Genomic DNA, 24,104 nt, shown 5'->3' on the forward strand with positions numbered 1-24,104 from the left:
TGATGGTTATTTATGTTGAAGGATGTAGAATATCCTTGGTCTAGTTTCTAGTAAATAAAGGCCTAAATAAGGGTGAAAAGAACAAAAAAAAAAAAAAAAAAAAAAAGAAAAAATAGAAATTGGTACACCCGTACAGAAAGGGCTTCTGATGAACTGGGGACTTTTGGAAACAATAGTCCCCAGTAGCTTGTGTGTGGGGAGGGGAGGGGGGAGCTCGCAACACCATCTTGTATTTTACGTTTGGTTTTCAGTTTTCTTCTTATATCTCAAAAACTATGTACATGCGAGAAAAACTGTCAACTAGTAGTTTAAAGAACGTAACACTATCTTTAAAAAACGTTTTGGTTTTAATGTAGCTATACCAGGTGATGAGACATCAAATTTAAAAGCTCGTGAATTTTTGAACAACTGACCATTTTTCCCATCTTTTCTGTGTTTGAAGACTCCTCAGATATTGATTTTACATTATTCTTTCTTCTTTGTAAAGCCTTTTTGTTATGGCTATGATAGGCGGGGATCAGGGCCGATCCTAGTAGGTGTGCAGAGTGTGCGCCGCACAAGGGCGGCCAAAACATGGGGCGGCCGCAAGCCGCATTATATAGTTCTTATAATCAAGCAAAATTCCTCAAGAATTTCTCACAAGATAACTTATAATAAGTAAAATAAATATGCTGATTTTTAAATGTTCAATTGTCAAAGTATGTGTCGATTTCTCGACAGCATAGCATAGTTTAAGAAAAATAGAATGTTAGGGAACATTGTGTTGGTCTATTGTCCATTAATATCTACTCTTAACACACATGCTTCATTTGGTTGCAACGTTTGTGACAGAACCGGTAATCAGGCATGGATACAGGGGAGGGGAAAGGCCCCCTTCTGAAGCATGAAATGGTGTCGTCTAAAAGGAGCACCGAGGGCGCTCACTAATGTTTACCCCCTAAGCTTTTATAGACCTATTCCTATTCAGAGTCACAACTGACTACAATTGTATTAATGTCGAGGACTGCATACTAAGTGCCTTGCTTCCATTATTTTATATACCGATAGATGGCAGCACCATCACCGGATCGAACAGTTAATGAGAATTTAGAACTAGTCCGGGAGCTAATAGCTACCTAGTACTAGCACCCCCAGAGGTATCGTTTCACTTGGAGGACATTGAGACCACGAGCATATTTAACGTCGCCCAGTCCCCTTTAATGACGACGGTGGGTCTTCGACATCAAGGTTCGAACCTAGGACCCTCCGGCCCCGAATCCGACACTCTACCGATCGGGCTACCACGGCCCTTTTATAGACCTAAACAATGAAGACATATTTTATTTATTAAAAAAAGCTATATTAATTAGATACTCTCGAAAGCATTTCAAACAACAAACTGTAACAAACTCTGTGTTTAACAATCGTGGATGCGTGGAGAGAAAGTGGAAAAGTGCGACTCCCTTGAGAGTAACATTTTTGAATGACAAACTAAAATGTTGTACTTTTCCCTCTTTACGACAATTTTTCTGATTAAAATCTGGAATGAACTGCCCGGTTTCAGATCAGGTAGGAGGACAGGGCCCTTGCCCCGGGAAGCAAATTTAAATGTAGCTCTAAAACGAAGATCCAAAAGGATGCCATGACCTCCTTGACGAAACTAAAGAAGGCTTAAAATTGCGTTTCTAGGACTTTACTTTCGGAAAATTTCGCTGGTTGAACCATCGATCTTAAGAACCCAAGTAAGTCTCTTCTTCCACCTTAACTTAATCAAACATAGCCTAAAAATGTTGTCTTCAAAATCCAAAACTTGTTTTCAAACGACAGCCCTTCCTATCATCAAACGTCATATAAAATTGCTTTGGCATTTTTCGAAATTTTTGCAGTGGAGGACCCCGAAATTATTCGCAAACATTACTACCAAACACAGTCTTAATTAGCGTCTTTAGAGAAGCCCCTAATTCCACCCCCTCTCACTTAACGTATTAAAAAACAAACTAAAATTGCGTTTTTCAAACATCAGTTTCAAGAACTTTTGGGGAAAGACCCCGGATCCCCCTTTTCTCCAACGCAATCACTATATACCTGAAAATTTCGTTTTTAAACGGTTCCGTGGAGCCACAGCTTCCTGCCTAAACTAGCTTGAAATTGACTGCAATTTCAAAAACACAGTTCGTGAGGGCACACTGAACCCCCGCCCGCTCTTAGTCCCTTCATTATCAAACAATGCTTAAAATACGATTTTGGGACTTATATTTCTAAAGAATTCCAAAGGAGAACTGCCAGGCTTACGTAACTTTTTACGACGCTAGGGCATATCCATCAATCGTCGAGGTGAGGTGTACAAAAGTCTATAGTTATATTTTTCGGATATTAATGTTGAAAAATATCCGCAAGATCCGTAGAAGCTTCCCAGTTTTGTTAACGTCACCAAAGATAATATAAAATTGCGATTTTAGAAATATCCGCTTAAGAGCTATAAAATACTTCCTTCCCAAAAATAGCCTATAATGGATTTCAGTTCCGAAAAATATTTTGGTTCGGATTCGGAATATTTTCACGTTTCTCCTATTGTTGTAATCTAGCCAAAAACGGGTTTTTGAAAATTTATTGCCGAGGAATTTCCGGAGGATAGCCGCCAGATCCCCTACCGTCACCAAAGACGGCCTAAATTTGCGTTTTAAATTCATATTTCGAAATCTTTCGATGGGAGACGATTGAATTTCCCTCCCTCTTGCAACGTCAACAAAGGTAACCCAAAATTGCGGGTTTAAAATTTCAGTTTCGGAGATTTTTCGGGTAGAACGCCGATCCTTCCTAAGCTACGGTCTTAAAAAAATAGCTTCAAATTGATTTCAATTTTGAAAGTATTTTCGGAAAGTACTGCAACTTTACTTTCACCTAAAGTCCCGAAAAAGTTCCTAAAATTGCGATATTTGACATCAATTTCGATAATTTCTCCACGCACCTTGAATATACTTGACTCTTTTGTCCTTTCAACCAAACACAACTAAAGATTGACTAAAAATATTTTTCATACGCCGATTTCGATAATTATCTTGGATCCTCCGCCCCTGAACCCCTGCCACCTCCCCCCACGCTTCCCCTTCTTCTGTCCCTTCTCTGATGCCACCGAAGAAAGACTATAAAATGCGTTTTTACGACCAGTAAATTTTGGTATCTATTACTTTCTTCAAAGATATAAATTGTACCTAAGGAGTTTCTTATTATAAAAAAATTCTTCCTTTTTATAAGATCATTCTTCTGTTCCCCCCCCCCCCCCTTCTTTTTGAATTCGAACTTGGCATAGAAATTTAAAGAAAGATTTATATAGACGTTAAAAATTAGTCGAAATACGCAAATTACTCTTGAGGGGCGACACATTAGGTCTTTGCACACGGGCGGCCGACACCCTAGGATCGGCCCTGGCGGGGATATTATTTTTCAAAGTTCACGACTTGTCAAGTAAATGCTTAAAGCAACGGATCTCGCGCCTTTCTGTCTACCAATCACAAAGCGAGTAAATACTAACGGCAAAGTGAAATCAATAAGCAATCTTGATTCGTGATTGCCCAATAAGTAAAAGAGAGAATAAAAGGGGGAGGGGAGAAAGAAATGAAACAAAGAAAATATCTCTTACTAAGTTTAAATTGTTAGAACTTGTTTCAGTTTTAACATTTTTAATTACACTCGGTGACAGATGCTTAACTTGGTAGATAAATGACTGCCAAATATACCTATTGCGAAGAGGTAGGGCCTGAGGCCCTCAGGTTTTCTGTGTGTCGTCCGAATCGAAACCATGTTGTTCCTCTGCTCTGGTAGCAGATGATATTTCATGGCTTCTATAAGCAGATCCTTGCCTTCTTGACTTCCTTGCAGAAGGGGTTCATCGGCCACTTGTGCGAGAAGGAAATCCCTTCCCGTGAGAGGAAGACGGACATGATGCAGTAACTGCAAAAGAAAGATTTCAATTATTGATTGACTCAAAAAATACAGGTTGTTCCAAAAGTAACGATACATTTTCATGATCTACACGTTTAATGAAGGAAATACACACATTCATAAAGCAAAAAAACTTATATACATAAGAATTTGATAAAGTTCAACATTGCAACTCTGCACGTCAACGCACGGAGACCAACGTTCCACCAACGATAGCTCTAGCTATAGCTCCTAGCAACTAGAGGTGCGACATCGATAACAAAACATCGATGTTTCAAAACATCGATGTTAGAAATTAAAACATCGGTGATATTGATACATCGACCAAAAAACATCGATGTTATAAAACATCGATCTTTTCATCAATATATAACATACATTTTTGAATATACCACACTAATTTAAGCAATAAAAAGAATACGTACCCGACGAATATATTAAAAATACTGAACCTCAAATCATGACTATAATTTAATAAGAATAATCTCAACATCTTGATATTATAGTAGGACTAAAATTGATAATATTTAAGACAAGCAGCGATTAATACAAACTAGTTATAATAAGAAGGAAATATTTTCAAACTGAATGAAACTAAAAGCAAATTTACATCAAAAAAAGGAACTAAGAAAAAATTTATCATAGCACTTACCGTCAGTTGAATGATGAGAAAAAGTTGTGCTAATTATTTTAAAATACAAAACTAATTTTAACAATTATTTTTAAGAGCAAGAAATATGTGTTGTACTGTTAGTTAATAATTAAACACAAATTGTAAGTAATAGAGGGACAACTTGTTGGGAAAATCGATAAGTAACCCCGAATATTAGTGTTGACAGTTAGGAGAAAAAGAAGTTTGTTTACTTTGTCCCCCTGAAGCACATTTCTCTTTTCGCAGACTATCCCACCAGTAAGGGAAACATCTCTTTCCGATGGAACAGAAGTTGCCATCACTATCAAATACTTTATAGTAACTTTTATCAGTTCTGAATTTTTAAAGTTATAATTTCACCGTAGTAACGTATAGAATTTTCCATTAGTTTAAGAAATGGAACCTTGAAATAGACTTTAAGTTCTGGCACCAGATTACCAGTGTCAGGTTCTTCCAACAGCTTTGACCTCTTCCTCACTCTCTAGTTAATATTCTACTATCTTGTAGTGATCTTCCCAAAAATCATACTCTACACAGAAAAATTGATCTCATAAAATGGGTGCAAAAAAATTATGTTTTTTTTTTTTTCGCAACTCTATATGTAAACTTAATTACCAAGCGAGAAAATTGGTGCAAATTTTGTGATAATTTTCAATTAAAATGCAAAAACATCAACATTGAAAAAACATCGAAACCAAAACGTCGATGGTCCAAAAACATCGAAAGTAAAACATCGACATCGATGTCGCACCCCTAACTCTTATATATATATATATAAAACACGACAGTATTCTTTTCAATAACCACCTGACATAAGGTTAAATTGAGGCAGTGAGAAGCAAAGGGATGTAAGTGGACATGTTCAAGTTTTGAGTAAAACGCGTTTAAAGATAACATTCTAGGCAGGATTTCATTGATTTGTTTTTCTAAATCATGTTGTACAGCAACATCTACCAGGGTTACGAGTACTATCTCTTGCGATAAGACAGAGGAGAGGTTCCCCTACTATGTATTTTTACTGGTAATCTCAAAATTTTAAATTTTGCCACTTACATCCTTTTGTCTCCAACTGCCTCAATTGACTCATTCGTTTTTCAAATTGTTGTTCCACACTACAAAGTGTTAATAACATACGTTACGGATTAAATAAAAAACTTTTTAAGATACTTTTTCAACGCTCTCTTTATGATAAACGTTTGTAGTTTTTACAGAATAATCTAAGTGTGGTTTAAATTATGCTTACTTTTCCTAGGTACCTTTCTCGCGTGGTGGGCTCATGTCGTATCCAAGTGACAATGGCTTTGTAGACTATTTCTTCGGATAAAACGTTGAGCTGATCACTAGCTATTAAATCGCGAACCTGAAATTAAAACAATACATTATTTCAAATCAAAAATTCTGAGCTGTTTCAAACTTTAAAAAAAAAGTATTAAAAAGGCATTCAAGACACATTTTAAAATTGTATATGGACCCGACACTAATTCCTTTCACATCGATTAAGTAATCGCTGTTTTTAACATAAAGGAATAGGTACGAGTACTCGCATACGCTCGTTAGAAGCAATACTTCTTAAATGCATATTTTCTTATATTTGCCTTCACAGATTTCAAGCAGAATGGTAAATATATAAAAAATGACACTTCCAAATTTAAAGAGATTTAATGTTTTAGTTGGTAATTGAGATCTGAAGTGCCAACATCAGAAACTACAGTCAACTCTCAATAACTCGAAGTCACAAGGGGCCGGCTAAAACCTTCGAGAGTTATGGGTTTATGGGTAGTTCTCACATTCTTCTCAAGAGCTTGGCACCCAGTAAAACCTTCGAGACAAGAGAATATTTGATTTATTAGACTTCTAGTTATCGAGAGTTGTATCTAGTGGTGCAATAATGTTGAAACTGACTAAAATTATAACTCTTAATAGAGGTAATCTACCGTAAGCAGGTAATCGGATCATAAAAGATAGGCAAAGCTCTATTGTACGTTAGGTTTAAAGTACAAGCTTGTTTATTTGGTTTATTTGGTCCAACATTTCCCTAAGGTGAGTACTGAGTCCAAAACACGTTCCTTCAAATATCTCGAAAGTTTATTTCTGCAGTTACTGCTGTTTACTTGCCCACGGTAGTAATTAGATAAATAGGAAGATAGATGCTTACAGAGATAGATATACGTAGACAGATTAACATAGAGAATGTTTTGAAGTTAATACAACATATAAATTGATGAAATTTGAAATACAAAGACATATAGAGATATGTAGATACAAAGATAGATAGGCAGATAAAATAGATAGGAATAGATGCACAAAAATATAGATATGGATTGAGATAATTTCTATAATGCCGTCAAGTATATGTAAGCAGCCGCTGAAGGCGGCAATTTTGGAGTAAACTGCTGAGCGGCATAAAAATTAAATTGCACAACAAGGCGAGTTATCTAGCCGCCGAAGGTGGCTAGTTGAAGGATGGAATAAATGTACATAAATGATTCTTATTTTTTTCGAAATTTATGACATGGAAGATGAAACCGCTGAAATGTTTGATGGAAAAGGTTCCATATGAGGCAGTGAGAAGCAAAGGGATGTAAGTGACAAAATTAAAAATGTGGAGATAACCACTACAAATAAAAGGTGAACCTCTCCTCTGCTTTGGGGCATAAGAAATATTACTAGTAGCCCTAGTAGGTACTGCTGTACAGCATGGTTTAGAAAAAAAAATAACGAAAGCCTACCTAGGGTCTGAACTTTAAACGCGATTTATTCGAAACTTTAAATAGTCCACTTACATCCCTTTTGCTTCTCACTGCTTCATATACCGTAGGTGCCGCTTAATGTGATCACTTTGGGACAAATATAATTTGATAACAATAACAGACTGATAACAATAACCGAAAAGAATCCAGGAGGCACAAAATAATGTTTTTTTCCCCAATTAAGGTGTTTTTTTTGGCAACATCAAATTAAAATCACAATGATTCCACTGAAAGCAGTTTTAAATTATAAATAATTAAATTACCAGAATGGAAATATCTGAACTATAAAAAGTTAAAGCTAAATTATGCAATTTTTAATCACATAGTAATAGGTGAAGTAAAATATGACCGTTTTCCCTGACATTCGTAAACCGGTTTCAAAGCACATTCACTTTTCTATCTTTTCCAGCATGGTTTTGTTTGTTGTTTAAACTTTAATTTGACTTCGCTTTGTTTTTAATCTCGGCAGAATTCTTTAATCGTTTACAGAGTAATGGCAACAATGAAGGCCCTACATTAATGCCTGCAACATGTCCAGCGACTGAATTTTTTTAGGTGCAAAAGAAAGTTTTTCTTAGGGGGAGTCTGTAGTCACTGGGGGCGAACTTTCTGTAGCTTCATTCCTAGAAAATTTTTGAACTGCTATTGAAAACCACATAATGCTACACAGAAAGTTAGTCTCGTCAGAGTTTGCCTATGTATTTCTGTTAGTTGAGGAACAAAAATGGGGAAAAAATTGAAAGTTTATGAAAAAATGATAACAACAAACGAGGACGCTGATTGCAACACCCGAATTTTTTTAACGTGTGTTAACATACAAGTGTTCCGGGACTTCGTGATTCTGATAACATTAAGCGAATGATAACATTAACCGTGATCACATTAAGCGGCGCCTACTGTAGATTATTTTTCTATCTCACGAACTTGCTACTTCCGCTTCATTTAGTGTTTTTCTAATGCGTTGCAAAAGTCCGCGGATTCTTCTTGTCCCCCATTTTCAGTGAAAAGATGCCATTAGAAAAACTCCCAGTGCGTTACATGATGCTATCAGAGGACTCGAACCGTGAAGTTGTGTTTTGAAACAAGAACTGGTGTCGGGTTATAATATAAAGGTAAAAGGTATTTCCGAAAAATGTAAATGAATGAAACAGCTTAAAATAAAGGAAATGTTCTGCATAATTACCTCGGACTATGTGTAAACACCGTAAAAATATGTAAATCAAATTTTTGTATTGTGATATGTTTTTTAAACTTTTTTTTTCAATATTATTTTTTATATACTTATCTTTTTCTATTTTCTATATGACAAAGTATATAATAATAAAGCATTTAATTTCGTAAAAATTTATGTTTTAAAAATTTTTTTAGTTACTATTATTATTACAAGCGTGCAAAGACGCAGAAAGCATGTGCACTAGGGTATCCAAAAAAAAAAAAAAAAAAACTCGATATTTCAAGTCGCACACTCTCTTATATTTTTTTTATTTTAGGCCAAAACAATTGTAAAAAAAGTTTCATATAATTTGAACAACGGCAACCCAGAAAATGTAAACCAGTCCTGTTTACTAGACCAAACTAAAATAAAAATTCTTTTGGAAGTTTGAAATTACATTTCGATAAAACGCTGCCCCTCTAGCCCCACATGTACTACAAAAAAATATTTATCCAAATTTAAAAATATTTAAGTGTCCATCAGAAGGCATAAAATTTATGATTTTCTTCAAAAAATGGATTTTTTCGATTTATCTTTTAAAAAATTACATAAACATTTCAAAAAAATACCAAATTTAAAAATTATTTGCGAACACATTTTTTTAAAAAATTACGTTAACATTTCAATAAAATACCAAGTTTAAAAATCATTTGCGGACACATTTTCAAATCAAAATTTTCAAATGAATAATAAAAAAATAATATATTTATAATGAAAAATTTAACTTAGACTTGAAAAGAATCCATATTCTGAGTAATTACTATGTGGGAGACTTAAATATTGCAAGATAGCAAAAATTTCTATTTTGCGCTAATCACCAAGTTTACTGTTTATATTTTTCTTCTTAAAATATATCTCACATTTTTATATAAATGTATAGAAAAAAATCAATTTTTTGAAGAAAATTACAAATTTTAGGCTCCCTGCTGGACGCCTAAATATTTTTTAATTTGGATAAATGTTTTTGTGGTCTATGTGGGGCTACAGGAGCAACGTTTTATCAACATAAAATTCCAAACTTCCGAAAAAAAAAATAAAATTCAATTCGGCGTAGTACAGACTTCAGGCGCAAATCTGCCAGGTTGCAAATTATATGAAACATTTTTTACAATTGTTTTGACCTGAAAGGAAAAAAATAGGAAAGTGCGCGACTTGAAACCTCAACTTTCCTTTTTTTTGGGGGGGGGGGGAGGGATACCCTAATGTGCACAAATTTGTGGAGAGAGGGTTGATTGATTTTTTTGACAAGCTAAATAACGATGATCTAAAACTTGGAAAAGCTCAAAATTTAGAACTTCTTGAGTTCAGAAGGGGGTCATTATTAAAACGTAAAAGAGATGAATTGTAATGAAGGCGGGTGGGGTCATAGGTGCAATATTCGGGTTCAGTTAAGGACTTCCGGGACTCTCCTCCGGTAAGTTTTCGAAATTGAATGATCCAAAACGCAGATTTATCTAGTCGCTTTAAGGTGGAGATCATGACCCAGTGACTCATCTCCTGGATCTGCGCTTGATCAATTATGACTTAGTAGACTTGTAAAACGCACCTCGCAAAAAGGCAGTAGTAAAAATTCCTCTGTGAGAGCCACTTCCTGGAAGTTCTGCAGTGCGTACTTGTGAGACTTCCTGTGAAGTTCCTCGCACGAGTGTGCGTCCGCAAAACTCCTGATGCCCAAACAATTGGAGGGATGCAACTGTCGAAGAAGGAACTTGCAGCAAGCCTCGCGGACGCTCTGCACCTGAAGGAGGCTAGCCACCGGCAAGAGCACCTAGATAAATTACAAGATGTTAATTGAAGGTTGGTGATCTCCAGAGTAGAAACTTTCAAATATGTGAGGTCTTTTGAAGATGATTTGTGCTTAAGACAGCGCAGGATCTACAATTTTTCTTAGCCAAAGCAAAAAATTGAAAGTGCCACATTTAATTATCTTTCTTTTGAGTTTTTACGTCAAGGTTCAATGAAAGAAACACAGAAATATAGAATCTGCCGCGCCCAGAAATTGATGCCTGGGACAAGGGCGCTGTCTGGCTCCCCCTAGATACGGCATTGGCTCAAGATCTTCAGTTGTGGAGGAGTATTAGTCGGCAAGAGATCTTTTTAATGCGCGGTTCCTTTTGTTTTAGGTGTCTTATCCTAACATCACAAGTTTATAGGCGTTTAAATGTTCATAATGACCGTTATAATTACGCTCTATTAATTGATTGTGTACATTTACCATCAGGGAACGTAAGGACAGTTCATTGGACCTAAGTTGGGGTATATTCAAACCAATGGTGAGAAACAGGGCCTGCTTTAGATATCAGGATGCCCTACGCCAGACACTTTTGCGCCCCCCCCCCCCCCATGTAGTCAAGCCTTACATTTTTGATGTTGGATAAAACAATTTCATCCGCTTGGTGGTTCCTAAAAACCGGGAACTCTAAGCTCCAACCAAGTTGGATTATTCAGTAATGAGGCTCTGGTAAGAAATGTTGCAGAGCTAAAAGAGTGGCGACATTCCATTGCATAATATCAAATTTTAGCAAGTTTCAACAAGTATTATTTAATTTTTGTGGTTCAGCAGCTTATGATCCGCATGAATGACCTAATAAATGAACGCCTCAGTGCTTTGCATCTCGCCTAGACTTGGCACCGTAGTTAAAGATCGATGATCATCGGTGACAGGTGGACTCACGAGTCAAAATTTAATTTTTTAAATGCAGAAGGAATAAGTCTTCACACAAAGAAAATTTCATGAGGCCATGCATGCATCTTACATTCATACGAATAAGCAACTTCGAATGGTAGCTTCGAATCGTTTTCGCAAAAAAAGCAAAAATACATCGTCTGGTCAATTTTCAAGGGTCAGAATTTATTTTTTTTATTTTAAATTATTTGTAACTATTTTTAAATTTTAGCAAAAAAAAAAATTGTTTTTAAAGACCTAAACGAGCCTGCCATCTCGTACACAATCGATTTTGTAACATTGGGCACCGCTGTGTCTTTTTCTCAGAAAAAATAAAAGCTGAAGTTTTTTAATTTTTTGCTTTGAATTTTCGGTGCAAAATAATTTTAAATAAATTTCTATTTTTATCAGATGAAAAGGCTTGAATTTCTGCAGTAAACACTAGCGTAAGATACATTTGAATTGCACAAAAAATTGACTTCAGAAGATCAAATCAGAAACTTTATTTATCTACTTCAAATGCTCTTTGTGATCAAGTTTGTCCTAGCAAGATCCAAACCCTTATGCAGATATTGTAAAATACACACTTTTTCACAAACCCTCGTGTTATTATTACTAACGCTATTATTATTAAAATGCTTGAAACTCAATTATAACTTGTGCAATTTTTACGTTACCGAAAAGTGGGGCTACTTGAACCCATGAGAAAAAAGTGTTTAAAATCCATCCTGGTCCTTTATAACTCAATGTATAGACTTAAAAAACTTTCTCCATGACAAGTAGCAGTACAAGGTAGAGGCTGGAGCATGAAACAAAGTTTCTGCTATTCCTGCCTTTTTCTGATTGAGGTTATGATTGCAAGTTGTCTAAACAAGTTTTTTTTTTTTTTTTTTTTTGTCTGCAAACTTTTACATGTAAGTTCATGGAAACATCTGATATCATCAAGGTCAAGATAGTTTTATGTTTGCATTCTATTTCCTAATAAAATAACTGTTTTAAGGTTATAGCTATATAATTAACACAGTAACTAATATAAATTAGTAAAAGTGCACTGGTTGCCCTAAAATGGGGCTACTTGAACCCAGCCTTCAAATTAGCCCCAAAACACATTTCATCACTAAATTATGTTAAATAAGGTTTGTAATCTTTTAAAGTAAAGAGGTTAGTTCCTATTTATACCCGTTTTTTTTGCAGATCTGGGGGGTAAAAAGGGTCCGAAAGTAAAAAAAAACACATTGAAATACGAAATAATGCGGATTATTATGAGGAAAAATTGCAATTGTGTCCAGATTCAACTAATTCCGGAGAAATGTCTTGGAGAGTGGCATCAGCCCATTTTGACTTAAGTATATCAACTCTAAAAAACGAAATTGAAAGATCGTTCACAAAACAAGTCTGGGCACCCTGTAGTATTTAGTAGCTAGGAAGAGCAGGAAAAAAAATTCCCCCAAGCCATTATATTGAGAGGTTTTCATTCTTTCTAATGTTTAAATAATGAGCATTTCAATTGGTTTTAGCTATAGTTAGATTATATTTCTATTTGAGAAATTATGTTTGCCAAAAAATATGTTTTTATGTATACGTTGGCTGTTGGCTTTATATTAATTTATATAAATAATTTGCAATTTATGTTAATAGTTTGCTCACTAGAATGTAAGTTTTGAATTTATTTTTCAAAACCATTGGTCATTCTTGATACCACCACCTGTTTTACAGCTTTTTAAAAATAAAATAAATTGGTTTAAATTAATTTTATTTTGAATTTTTTCCCCTCGTTAAAAATTGGGTCAAGTAGCCCCAACGTGGGGCTTCTTGAACCCAATTTTTAGCGAGCTGATGTTTGCATCACATGACATCCTTTCACCCCAATTTGATGTCATTTCCCCATTACCGGCAATTTTAATGTGATTCAATAGTTTACTCTCTAAATATCACCAACAGTGGCCAAATTAAAATCAGATTTTTAAAAAAAATTGCCAAATTTGTCGCCAAGTTGTTAACAAAACTTGGCGACCAAAAGACTGGCGATATATCGCCAAGTGTCAACCAAATTATAACACCACTTGAGTTTACATCGAAATTAAAAATAATTTTTCCTCAAAAAGAGACAAAAGATCCTTTCAGAAACACCCGAATGCAACCAAAAGGGGAGGTGCATAAATAGACCCCACTAAGAGTCTACGTACCAAATTTCAACTTTCTAGGACATACCGTTCTTGAGTTATGCGACATACATACGCACATCCGCACATCTGCACATACAGACGTCACGAGAAAACTCGTTGTAAAATGGAAATTAAGGTCGACTTTCGAGTGAAAATTTTTGCGCGAATACAATATTTCCTTTTTTTGTAAAAGGAAGTAAAAATAAAAATAAAAAATATAAAGAGTTAAAATTGTTGTTTAGAAAAGTCTTTAGGTAGTAGCAGAACCGTCTGAAAAGTGGTAAAACAAGGTTATCAGTTTACATTAAGGGTTTAACAAAGCATATTCAGTGTAAAACTTGCAAAAATTATGAAATTTAGGTCCAGGTAGCCCCACTTTATGGTAATGACAAAAAATGAAACATGTAAGTGAAGTACCGGTTCAGACTGGAGGTCTGAATATGTACCGGGACCACTCAAAATGTGTATAATTATGAGATTCACACAACAAACCAATTTTTATGTTAATTTGTACGTGAAATTAAGTGACTTTTAAAGTTATTTCTATTTATTCATTTTTAAATAGATTTTAGGCTTCATTTTATTTATTTTCCTTTATGTTTACGATGTACTTAATTTTTGCTGAAAACAAGAACAAAATTGACTGTCACCGAAGTAGAAACTAAAATTTTAAAAAGATTTTATTTATTTCTTCCTACTATTAGAAAGTTTCGATGGAAATTCTCAAAATTCAAGGTTCTCAGTATCATTAATTTATTCATTTGCGTAAATAAGTATGGCACTGAAAATAAATTATGGACTCATTCACCTGAACATTATCTTCCGAAATCAGTATTTCTCCTGTGTAAGCGAAATCTACGAGTAATTGCAGGGCGCCCGGATCCACGTCATGCATCGTGATTGATGACTTATCCTTTTCCGACATCTCGCCTGAAAAAAAAGTGGGAAAAATATTAACATCATTAACTAATTGCCGCTGAACATTAGGAAGAAAAAGCAGTGTATTGTGTGTTATGCATAAATGTGTTAGTAAATGGTTGCAAAGTAAATAAATAAGCACAAGTACATACATGCGAGGCAGTAAGAAGCTAAGGAATGTAGGTGTCAAAATTAAAATATGAGAATAGCGAGTAATAGAAGAAACTCTTTTCTGCTTTGAGACAGGAGGTGGTGCTAACAAATGCAGCATGATTTCGGAAAAAAGTTCAACGACAGTCTACTAGGATTTGAACTTGAATGGCATTTTACACAAAACTTTAAAACGTCCACTTACATCCCTTTGCTTCTCACTGCCTCATATGTCATTGCTTCTCTCTTTTCTATATGTACAGTAGAACCTCTCAATAAGGGACACTAAGGGGACTGGACACCTTGTCCCTTAAATAGAGGTGTCCCTTCCTCGGAGGTAGATGGGTTGACGCATGCTGTGTATAATTTCATAATAAATGTTAACTATTAACATTTAAGGGTAAGTATTGAAAATGTTCCATGCATACTGAATAAAATTCAGAATTATTCAAACTGGGAAAAAAATATTGAGCATTATAATTTTATCAAAAACTTTGTAGCAACAAAGTTTTGAAACTGATTTTCATCGACTAGTGTTGAATTAATATGTTACGTACATTTGTTTGATGTCGTGTAATTTACAATGCAAAAAATAGTGTGATTCCATTTCAATTTTTCTGTACAAAGCTTGTCATGAGCGACATACTTTCTGTTAAGGCTGAACCTGATGAAATTGATGAAAGAGAAATTGTGAATTTAATGTAAAATTTTATCTAAACTTTTGTAGTGTTAAACCCTTGTCACTGATTTTCCTTAATTACATTTTTGAATTAAAGAGTTACAAGGATTTGTTTGGTTCATGTAATTTACAATGTAATACAACGCGTGTCAGGGGCAGCTCACTATAAGTAGGGGCTGAGCGCTTATGAAGAAATTAATAAGAGGGAAAAGCATGAATGTGGGTCTCAGCAAGAATTTGAGAATACTTTTTTTTTGCATACTAATATCAAGTCGAACTTTTACCAGTTAATTTTTGGACAAAAAGTGAACCTCGAATTCCAATAAATTCAATATTTCTGATGCATTTATACATCAAATTTGTTAATATTTCCCTGTAACTATACCTTAAATAGGGTGTCCCTTAATGAGAGGTAAATATATGCAGATCCCTATTCAAAGGGACTGGCACCGGAAAAGATGCCCCTTAATTAGAGGTGTCCCTTATTCAGAGGTGTCCCTTAAAGGATGTACTACTGTAGAAATATTTTCTTCGCGCGCGACTGTGTGTAAGCAATTAAAATCCAGATGCAGAATAGCGGAATTTCCTATCTCAAAAAATTCAGACCTCCCGTTCTGAAATATTAGACGTCAATACTTGGGCAAGGTGGATTGGAGGAGTGTGTCTTGCAGCGAAGAATCCCACTCTATTCTTTGTGCTTATGGCCACTACATATGTATGTGGAAACCATAGAAAGACCTTACCAACTCAGTGGTGACTCTATAGTGACGACAGAGAGGTCAGTCTAATCCAATGTTTTTTACTAAGCAGTACAGCACCTCTGAGCAGTATCACCTCTGAGGTCTGTAGAACGAGTTACCAGGCAGAGAGTCACAATTTGTCACTCTCACGGCCTGATTACCGCACAGGCCAACTAGGCCTGGGCCTGGGGCCCCATCTTCCTGAGGGGCCCCAAAGTACTTAAAGAATTATGCATAGCATTACAACTACGTGAAAAATACATGTATTTTTTAATTAATAATTAAAAAAACAACAACTTTCCGTTGGAAAAGAACTTACTTATAGAGTAATTTTTATTAATTCTACTAGTAGCGAGTGTACCATGTCACAATAATGAGATGCTTAGAAGGGGATTCATGAATGCACATGATAAATGATTTACATAATTATGTGATAGACAAAGGGGCCCCCAAAAATCAGACTTCAAGGGGCCCCGAAATTATTGTGGGCGTAGGACTCACTTTTAGTTAATCGGGCCCTGGTCACTCTACAAATTCTGAAAGCTCGTAAGAGGGTGGTGAACGAGGCCTTGAAGTCAATGGTATTTTCTAAGCTGACAAATTACCTTAGTGCCATTTATCGAAATGGCAGCGTTCGCCTACATTGGGGCCAATACTCACAAGGATATCAACAAAGATATAATGACCTGTTATGTCAACAGACCTTTCTGGTTATGTTTGAGACATGTTAGGAAGCAAATGAGTACCCAGCTCAGCAGGGGAGGGGCAAGTTTAAAGTTTAATAAGACACCTGTACAAAAGAAAGAAGACTTTTTTGTAGGGAGTTTGTAGAAAACTGTTCTTGACGTTTTATTACCTTGCGTTAACTTCCTTGTGGTATTACAGTATTAATCCAAATATATATGAGTTTTCTCAAAGAAGAAATATACACCTTCAAAATTATTAGCAAAGCTACTAGAGCCGAACTCATCGGCAAGTTTAGGAATTAAAGCAATCGTCCACTAATCATTTTTTAAAAATATTTATATTAATTTTTTTGAATTTATTTTTTTGTTTAAATTGTGTACATTGTTTCTGTTTCGAGAAGGAGGGGGGGGGGAGAGCAATGGCATTCCGGCCGGATACGCCAGACAGGCAAGGCAACATCAGTCATTATCAAAATATCGCCAAGTTAATCCTCAGTGTCTACATTTATGACAAAATCTATCACCGAGAAGCACGAGTAAATAAACTACATTACCCCTTTGAGTATGGTGTGTATAGAATCGATGAGTGGATTTACAACCTGTTGGTATTATCATTCGTTTTGCAATCAACACTCGATAATTTTCGCCATTTGCATTCATAATCATTTGTATCTCTAATCACTATGCACATGCCGAGTTTATGGTTATGGTTGAATTCCTTTTCTTTTCTTTTCTTTCTTCTTCTTCTTCTTCTTCTTTTTTTTTTTTGTGTGTGTGTGTGTGTGTGTGTGTGTGTGTGTTTGTATATCTTTTGCAAAAGAGGATGGATTTTTAGTTATCATTTAATCCTAGTTTCTAAGACCTCTGTCTTTCACCAAGGCCTGTCCTGCACAATAGCAGCGACTAGAGCATCCTAGGATTTGTCACTAAAAAGATAAGGAGTTGGGGAAAATAGCAGTATATAAGGCTTAAAAACATTAAAATAAGAATAAAAGTAGGAAGAAATTTGGAGGTGGTAATTGCACGGACAAGTAGATATATATGAAGAGATTTTCATGGTCAGGGATTTTGTGTCAAGCAAGTGTAAAAGAAAAAAAACTGATGAGCTGTGTGGTGCACATACACAAGCACAGAGACGTCCCGATGGGTGGTCACTGAAACCTTCCAAAAAGATTTCTTACTCGGCATATTTTGTCTGACGATTTGGCAAATTTGAAGATACTACATTTGGGGCAACCTAACCTGGCAACAGTTTCTAATCACAGCAGTACGACGCTGCTAGTTAGGTTAGTCTCGACTATAGTATGGAATCGCGTTTTTCCCCCCTCATGCTTATAATATATCTCCTCATTAGATGTAGGCACGCGTGCATGATCATATTTTACCGTTCGGAAAATTTTGAAATTGCTTCCGAAAAATTGAGAATTTTCCCCTTCCCAAAAATTTAGGTTCAGGGCTCCCTTGAAATTTTTGGGAAGGTAAAAATTGAAAAAAAAAAAAAAAAAAAAACATTTCCGAGCCTATTGGCCGTGGTCGAAATGGGAAAGAAAATCCAGACGTTTCGTCAAGCTCTGCGGCTGACGATTAGTAGATAAGTTCGATGCGACTGATGAGCTGCTCCGGCCGCTCTGGTTTTTAAGCAAACTGATCAGTCGCATCAAACTTATCCACTGATGATGTCAGCCGCAGAGCTTGACGAAATGTCTGGATTTTTTTTTCTATTTCGACCACGGCCAATAGGCCCGGAAATGTCATTTCTTCATATTGACGCCGACCGTAAAAGCTTTAAGCAGTTTTAGGACAAAAATTCTCAACTTGTCGAATAGAACTCCAAATTTTGCCGAATGATGATAATCCTGTCTAAAGGAAATCCTAATTTCGACAAATGGAACTCCAAATTTTTGCCGAATCGTACTCCAAATTTCGACGAATGATGGCAAATTTACCGACTAGAGCTCCGAATTTTGCCGAGTCGTCAGGCAAAAGGAAATAAGGAAATTTTTGGGAAGTCACAGTGACCTCCCATGCGGGGCACCTCCGGCTCGAAATCCGAAAGGGGTTGACTCTTTCAGGAGCGGATTTACAGTATACTGAAGGGGGGTGGCGGTTGAAAACCATAAAAGTCATTCCCCCCCAATCCGTCATCTAGGGGGGGAGAGCAGAGAGTCAATTCTCCCCCCCTTATCTTGTCTTTTAAATACTAATCTCCCCATATCGCCCCTCAAGACCTTATCGCCCCCTTGAAGTGTCAAATCTCTTCTTTGAGAGCTATCACCCCCAGGGTTTGAAACTACTGTTCTAAGTCATAGCAATGTATTATCATACCAGTATAGTGTAGTCCATGGATGAAAAAGGTTGGAAGACGCATTTAGAAATATAAAAATTATTAAAGTTCAAAAAAGGGGGGAGGGGCGAGTTTAGGTTCAAATTAAAAGTGGGTAACGCTGTCCATCCTCGACAACACTAACTGTCTAAACTTAATTTAAAGCAAATTAGTGGAATGTACTTGATTGAAAGTAGTAGCGATTGCTAGTAATTCCTTCAATTCTAAATTAATGGTTTTAGAAAATGACGGACAAGGAGGGGGTGGTCACCCCCACCGCTCCCCTAGTAAATCCGCCACTGGACTCTTTAAAATGCTAAGTAACTGCTCACTCACAGTTGAACATGGCGTGGAAGTAAGCGCTGCAGGAGGCGAGCACGACCTTGTGGGCGGCGATGACGTCCGTTCCCGCCAACAGGTTGACGTCGCAGAGTTGTCCCCTCTGCCTCATGCAGTTCATGGCCAGGAAGCCGCTTCCGTGGTGGTCAGGATTCACGTGGTGGATGTGGTGCAGGCGCGCCGCCGCAGCCGCGCTGTTCGCTCCCATCGTTTCCAGCACGTCCGCTTCCATCGTCATGCGGCGCCGACTATGGAAAGACAACGAATTAGTATATTACTTGCTTTTCCGTTCTATCTCTCTGAGGAGAAAGTTTCTTACAAATAGAAGCAACTGTTACAATGGGGTTGTTTGATTCAGTCAAAAGTAATACTTTTAGTGAGTGAAATTGAGAGAATAAGCGAAAAAAATAACATGGACAAAGAAAATACTTTTATTTTCCCAACAGTTATTTTTTAATTAATTTTTTCAATGTCTGATTTTTCAAACAAGGCGTGGTCTTGATGACGTCACAAATGATGCAATTTGGCGCATCTTTCCACCGCAATTCCACGTTATCATAATCAAAAAGCGAATTAAAATTGCGCTCTACTCTTGCTATCAACTATATCGTTGCCAAAACACGGGAATAAAGATGCGAATTAAATATTTTGTTCTGTGAATGGCAACGCTGAATGGCATTTCATCATTTGTGATGTCACACGACAGAAGCGTAAACAATGAAATCGCACCGATTTAGGTAATTTTTTAAAAATATTAAACTTAAACAAATTATTTAAAAAATGGTCAGGTCCTATGTTTTTAAGCATGCTCTTTCAAAAAAAAAAATACTTTTAAAATTTTGGAAACGACCCCATTAGAAACAACTGTTACAATTCAAGAAAAAGTTTCTTACAGTTCAGTGTAACTAGCACCAACTATAAAAATCTAAGTAATGGTATATTTGGGCCCTACGTTGTTTTTCTCCCCAAGGAAGAAATTTTTTCTTGCAATCAAAAATGATTCTTCAGTTTAAGAAATTACTCAATGTAATTAGCGCCGTCTATGGAAAGACAATTAATTAGCATGTTTTTGTTACTTCTGCTTCGGTTTTTCTCTCTGAGGGGAAAGTTTCTTACAATTAGAAGCAGCTGTTACAATTTAAGAAAAAGTTTCTTACAGTTCAACGTAATCAGCACCAACTATGAAAATACAATTAATGCTGTATTTTGGTTCTACGTCTTTGTTTTTCTCTATCAGAAAGAATTTTTTCCAGCAATTAAAAATGATTCTTCAGTTTAAGAAATTACAATTCAATGTAATTAGCTCCGACTATGGAAAGACAATTAATTAACTTGTTTTTAATACTTGCGTTTCCTTTTCACTCTCTGAGGAGAAAGTTTCTTACAATTAGAAGCAGCTGTTACAATTTAAGAAAAAGTTTCTTACAGTTCAACGTAATCAGCACCAACTATGAAAATACAATTAATGCTGTATTTTGGTTCTACGTCTTTGTTTTTCTCCATCAGAAATAATTTTTTCTAGCAATTAAAAATGATTCTTCAGGGAATGATTTTTGCTTACAATTAAAACTAATTCATCAATTTAAGAAAACGTCTTTTACAATTCAATGAAACTAGCGCCGACTATGAAAAGACAATTAACTATATTTTTGTAACTTGCTTTTCAGTTTTTCTCTCTGATTAGAAAGTTTCTTACAATAAAAAACAACTTCTCAAAACTTACACAGTTTAAGGAAACGTTTCTCACAATGGGGTGGTTTCCTTCAGTCAAAAGTACTACTTTTAGTCATTGAAATGGATAGAATGAACAAAAACAAAAACATGGACCCAGAAAATACTTTCATTTTCCCAACAGTTTCTTTTTTTGATTAATTTTTTAAAATGTCCAATTTTTTAAACAAGGCGTGGTCTTTATGACGTCACAAATGATGCAATTTGGCGCTTCTTTCTACTACGTTTCTACGTAAAACGATACGTAATTATGTTTTAGCAACTTAACTTTCAGTTTTGTCCAAAAATTTTCTTACAATTAAACCTAATTCTTACAGTTCAAGAAAAAATTTCTTTCACTTCAATGTAATCAGCGCCGACTATAAAAAGATACATAGTTATATTTTTGTAACTTCCGTTTCAGTTTTTCTCTCTAAGGAGAAAGTTTCCTACAGTTACATAAAAGCAACTTCTCAAAATTATTAGAATTTAAGAATTGTTTCTCACAATTTAATGTTTAGCGCCGACTATGAAAAGATAATTACTTATGTTTTTGTTCACTTCGCAACAAAACCTACATTAGTTTCAGTTTAATGTTTTGTCTCTAAGGAAAATTTTTCCAACTATTAAAAATAATTCTAACGATCTGCAAAAAAATTTCTTACAATTCAGTATAATTAGCGCCCACTGTATAACGACAATGAATTTCATTTTTTAACTTGCTTTTCAGTTTTTTCTCTCTAAGTTTAAACTTTCTTACAGTTAAAAGCATTTTTTATGATTCTTAATTAGTTTTTAAAAAAAAAAAAAGCTTATTACAACTTAATGTAATTAGCACCTATTTCAAAAAGATGATTGATTATATTTTTGTTACTCTCAGTTTTTGTCTTTAAAAAGAAATTTTCTTACAATTAAAAATAATTTAAACAATTTAATAGAAGGTTTCTTATTATTCAACGTAATGAACGCCACCTATAAAAACTTAATTAATTATATTTTTGGTACTACGACTTAGCTTTTCTCTCCAAGGAGAATTTTTGTTGCAATTAAAAATAATTCTTACAATTTAAGAAAATGTTTTTTGCAATTCAATGTAATTTGTGCCGATTATAAGAGGACGCTTGCTTCCATTTTTGTTATTTACGGTTTAGGTTTTCTCTCGAAGGAGAAAATATCTTAAAATTAAAACCAAACCTTACAATTCTTACAATTTTTGAAAAAGTTTCTTACTATTCAGAGTAACTATCACCGACTAAAAATATAATCAATTATATTTTTGCTACAAAGTCTTAGTTTTTGTTGCTGAAGAGAAATTTTTTTAGAATGGGGTTGTTTCCTTCAGTCAAATGTACTACTTTTAGTCACTGAAGTTGATAGAATGAGTAAAAAAAATAACATCGACCCAGAAAATACTTTCATTTTCCCAAAAGTTATTTTTTAATAATTTTTTTAAAATGTCCGATTTTGAAAACAAGGCGTGGTCTTTATGACGTCACACAGGATGCAATTTGGCGCATCTTCTACCACGTTTCCACGTTATGGTAATCAAGAAGCGAATTAAATATTGCGCTCTACGCTTGCTATCAACCATATCGTTGCCAATACACGTGAGTAAAGATGCGAATTAAATATTTTTCTCCGTAAATGGCAACGCTGAATGGCATTTCATCATTTGTGTTGTCACACGACAGAAACGTGAACAATGAAAGAGCACCGATTTAAGTATTTTTTTTAAATATTAAACTTGAACAAATTATTTAAAAAATGGTCAGATCCTATATTTTTAGGCATGCTCTTTCAGAAAAAAAATACTTTTAAAATTTTGGAAACGACCCCACTGAAAATAATTCTTACCATTGAAGAAAAAGTTTCTAATAGTTCAAAATGATCCCACACTGAAAAATTTTTTTTGTTGCATTTTAGTTTTTTTCTCTAAATAAAAAATATCTTACGGTTAAAAGTAATTTGTACAACTTTACAATTTAAAAAAAAGTTTCTCAATTTAATGCTATCAGCGCCGACTATGAAAAGATAATTATATTTTTGCTGCTTACGTTTCCGTTTTTCTCTCTGAGGAGAAAGTGTCTTGCAATTAGAAACAATGGTTACAATTTAAGGAAAAGTGAATTATAATTCAATGTAATTAACGCCAAATATAAAAGGATAATTAATTATATTTTTGTTACTTAGCTTTTTTGTTCTGTCTAAGGAGACATTTTCTTACAAATAAAAATTATATTGATACTTTAAGAAAAGGTCTCTTACAATTCAATTAGTAATTTACAATTGTAATAAGCGCCGACTATAAAATGACAATGTTTTACATTTTTATGACTTGCGTTCCAGTTTTACTTTAAGGAGAAAATTTCAACCAATTAAAATCAAATCGCACAATTCTTACAGTTTAAGAAAACGTTTCTTGCAATTAAATGAAATCTAACAATTCTTACAATTTAAGACCAAGTTTCTTACGATTCAATGTAATGTTTTTAAAATTTATGTTTGCAAATTGATTTAGATAAGGAATATGATATTGCGGTGCAAAAACATTAAATGAGTGCAGTTTTAAAACTAAAACGAGAAATAGCATCTTTGTTAGAATGTAGTAACAAAAAAAAAAAATAAATAAATAAATAAAAATAAAAATTTGAACTTTGACATCTTGGGTTCAAATTATGCTTTTCGCAATCACGAGTGTGTGTGTGTATGTGTGTGTAAGCATGTCTGTTTGTGTGTATAGGCATGTCTGTTTGCGTGTGTGTGTGGGTAGTTGTGTGTATGTGTTTGTATGTGTAGGTGTCTGTATGTATGCGTGTGTTTATGTGTTTGCGTGTGTAGGTGTATGTGTGTATGTGTAGGTGTCTGTATGTATGCGTGTGTTTATGTGTTTGCGTGTGTAGGTGTATGTGTGTATATGTGTGTAAGTGTAGGCAAGTAAGTGACGCAACCTGGAGATGGGATTCGCTAGAGGAGCAGCATCGTGAGGCGGCCAGCCGCCTCACGATGGCATTTGAGCCAAAAAGCTGGCCAAAAGTCGAAAATGGAAACTTCAATGAGTAGCTTTGACCTTAAATTTCAGAAAAGGTAGATAAATTTGGCATCACGTGGAAGTGTTCCCTCTGCACTGAGACTAACCAGTCGAATTTACCAGCAGTCAGAACTTAGAGCTTTCGAAATACGGCTGTCTTCGTTT

General features: G+C 35.1%; 1 protein-coding gene across 1 annotated transcript in view; it reads right to left on the reverse strand.

Moving 5' to 3' along the window:
* LOC129222473 (kelch-like protein 17) overlaps positions 1 to 24,104 on the reverse strand; it is a 129,063-nt gene that overhangs the window by 31,539 nt on the left and 73,420 nt on the right. Inside the window, exons 2-6 of the mRNA XM_054856987.1 lie at positions 19,199 to 19,449; positions 14,175 to 14,296; positions 10,083 to 10,304; positions 5,817 to 5,933; positions 3,717 to 3,930 (exon numbers count right to left, since the gene is read on the reverse strand). Coding sequence (XP_054712962.1) covers positions 3,717 to 3,930; positions 5,817 to 5,933; positions 10,083 to 10,304; positions 14,175 to 14,296; positions 19,199 to 19,449 — 926 coding nt within the window. The remainder of the gene's footprint in view (positions 1 to 3,716; positions 3,931 to 5,816; positions 5,934 to 10,082; positions 10,305 to 14,174; positions 14,297 to 19,198; positions 19,450 to 24,104) is intronic.

This window comes from Uloborus diversus, chromosome 5 (genome assembly GCF_026930045.1).
Source record: "Uloborus diversus isolate 005 chromosome 5, Udiv.v.3.1, whole genome shotgun sequence".
NCBI lineage: Eukaryota > Metazoa > Arthropoda > Arachnida > Araneae > Uloboridae > Uloborus > Uloborus diversus.